Consider the following 1610-nt stretch of genomic DNA (forward strand, 5'->3'; position numbering starts at 1 on the left):
CCGCCCCGCCGCCAGCGCGCAACCAGGGCTTCGACGTGGTGCTGGTGGACACGGCCGGGCGCATGCAGGACAACGCGCCGCTCATGACGGCGCTCGCCAAGCTCATCGCCGTCAACGCGCCCGACCTGGTGCTCTTCGTGGGCGAGGCGCTGGTGGGCAACGAGGCCGTGGACCAGCTGGTGAGCGGGGTGCCGTGGGGCGGGCGCCGGGGGGCGGCCGGGGGGGCACCGCGCTGCCCGCCGTCGCCTCCCGCGCAGGTCAAGTTCAACAAGGCGCTGGCGGATCACTCGGCGGCGCCCACGCCGCGCCTCATCGACGGCATCGTGCTCACCAAGTTCGACACCATCGACGACAAGGTGAGCGGGGGGACACGGGGGGCCGCGGGCGGCGCTCGCCGCCGCTCACCGCCGCGCGTGCCAGGTGGGTGCCGCCATCTCCATGACGTACATCACGAGCAAGCCCATCGTGTTCGTGGGCACCGGGCAGACCTACTGCGACCTGCGCAGCCTCAACGCCAAGGCCGTGGTGGCGGCGCTCATGAAGGCCTAGGCGGCCGCCCCGCTCGCCCGCCCTATTTATTGCGTGCGGCCGGCGCCCGCCTCGCCGCTCACCAAAGCTGCCCAACCAAAAAGCGCCCGCGCGGGGAGCCCGAGGGCGGGCTCTGCCCSCTCGCTCGCCGCGGGCCCCGGGGCTCTGTCGCGCCTGTGCTCTAGTGCAATAAACCGACCGCTGTCTGCTCCGCGAGCCCCGAKCCGTACCCAGCGCCTCTCGGGGCTCGGAGGGCGCCGACTCGCGGCTCTGGGGCTCGTGGAGCGCCCGGCTGGGTGAGCCGCGTCCTCCGCTGCGTGGGGCCGGGCGCTCCCCGTCCYCGCGGCGCTGCACGAGCTCCCGCCGCTCACACGTGCGTGCACAGGCGTGCTCCCGGGGGCTGGTGCACGCGTGCACGGGCTCACACACGTGCGCTGCGGCCCGTTCACCCCTGCTTGCACGAGCGCGCCGCGGCTTGCACGAGYGCGCGCGGTCACGCGAGCCTCCGCGCGCGTGCACGAGCCGCCCCGCCGGCGCCATGGCAACCGGCCCCGCCCCCGCCCTCCCATTGGCTCGCGGCGGGGGTGGGGAAGGGGCGCGCGCGCGAGCCCGCCCTCCCWTCATGTTCTCGCGATGTTTCCGGGCTATATAAGGCGGCAGGGAGGGGCGTTGCGTTCAGTGGCGGGTGGAGGGGCTGGAGTGTGGGGGGTTTGTGTTGCGTTGCCGGCGGAAGGGTTCGGCCTTGTTCCCTTTCCCAGGCTCCCGCCCCGGGCCTTCCTCCCCGCTGTGCCAGACGGAGCCGCCCCTGCGCGGTGACCGCGGGGCGCCTCGGCGCGAGTGTGCGGGGAGGCCTTTACCCTTGTCCCCCGCCCAGAGCCGAGCGGCGCGCTGCTTCATCCCTGCGGCGGGGAAGGACAGCCCGGCGCGGCTGCCCACACCGCCCCCATTAGGCTCCAGAGTGAACGGGCGGCGCCCCTTCCCGCTCCACCCGGTGGGGCTGCAGACAGGGGGGCCGCGGTTACGGGGCGGCGGCGGCGGCTCCGCCGGGCGGGCAGGGGGCGCTCTGCGCCCGCCGCCGCGCA

At 75.1% G+C, this 1610-nt stretch overlaps 1 protein-coding gene across 1 annotated transcript; it reads left to right on the forward strand.

Moving 5' to 3' along the window:
- The first annotated feature begins 15 nt into the window (after positions 1 to 15).
- Positions 16 to 739, forward strand: SRPRA (SRP receptor subunit alpha). The gene is made up of 3 exons (XM_026039319.1): positions 16 to 179; positions 258 to 356; positions 421 to 739. The coding sequence occupies exons 1-3, from the start codon at positions 63 to 65 to the stop codon at positions 547 to 549; spliced, it is 345 nt and encodes a 114-aa protein (XP_025895104.1). The 5' UTR covers positions 16 to 62; the 3' UTR covers positions 550 to 739.
- The last annotated feature ends 871 nt before the right edge of the window (positions 740 to 1610 follow it).

Source organism: Nothoprocta perdicaria, unplaced genomic scaffold, assembly GCF_003342845.1.
Source record: "Nothoprocta perdicaria isolate Ctin4 unplaced genomic scaffold, notPer1 scaffold_228, whole genome shotgun sequence".
NCBI classification, from domain to species: domain Eukaryota; kingdom Metazoa; phylum Chordata; class Aves; order Tinamiformes; family Tinamidae; genus Nothoprocta; species Nothoprocta perdicaria.

Coding starts and splice junctions, on each gene's coding strand:
- SRPRA (XM_026039319.1), top strand. CDS start 63: ATGCAGGACAACGCGCCGCTCATGACGGCGCTCGCCAAGCTCATCGCC. Junction 180..257: donor ACGAGGCCGTGGACCAGCTG/GTGAGCGGGGTG, acceptor CCTCCCGCGCAG/GTCAAGTTCAACAAGGCGCT. Junction 357..420: donor TCGACACCATCGACGACAAG/GTGAGCGGGGGG, acceptor CGCGCGTGCCAG/GTGGGTGCCGCCATCTCCAT.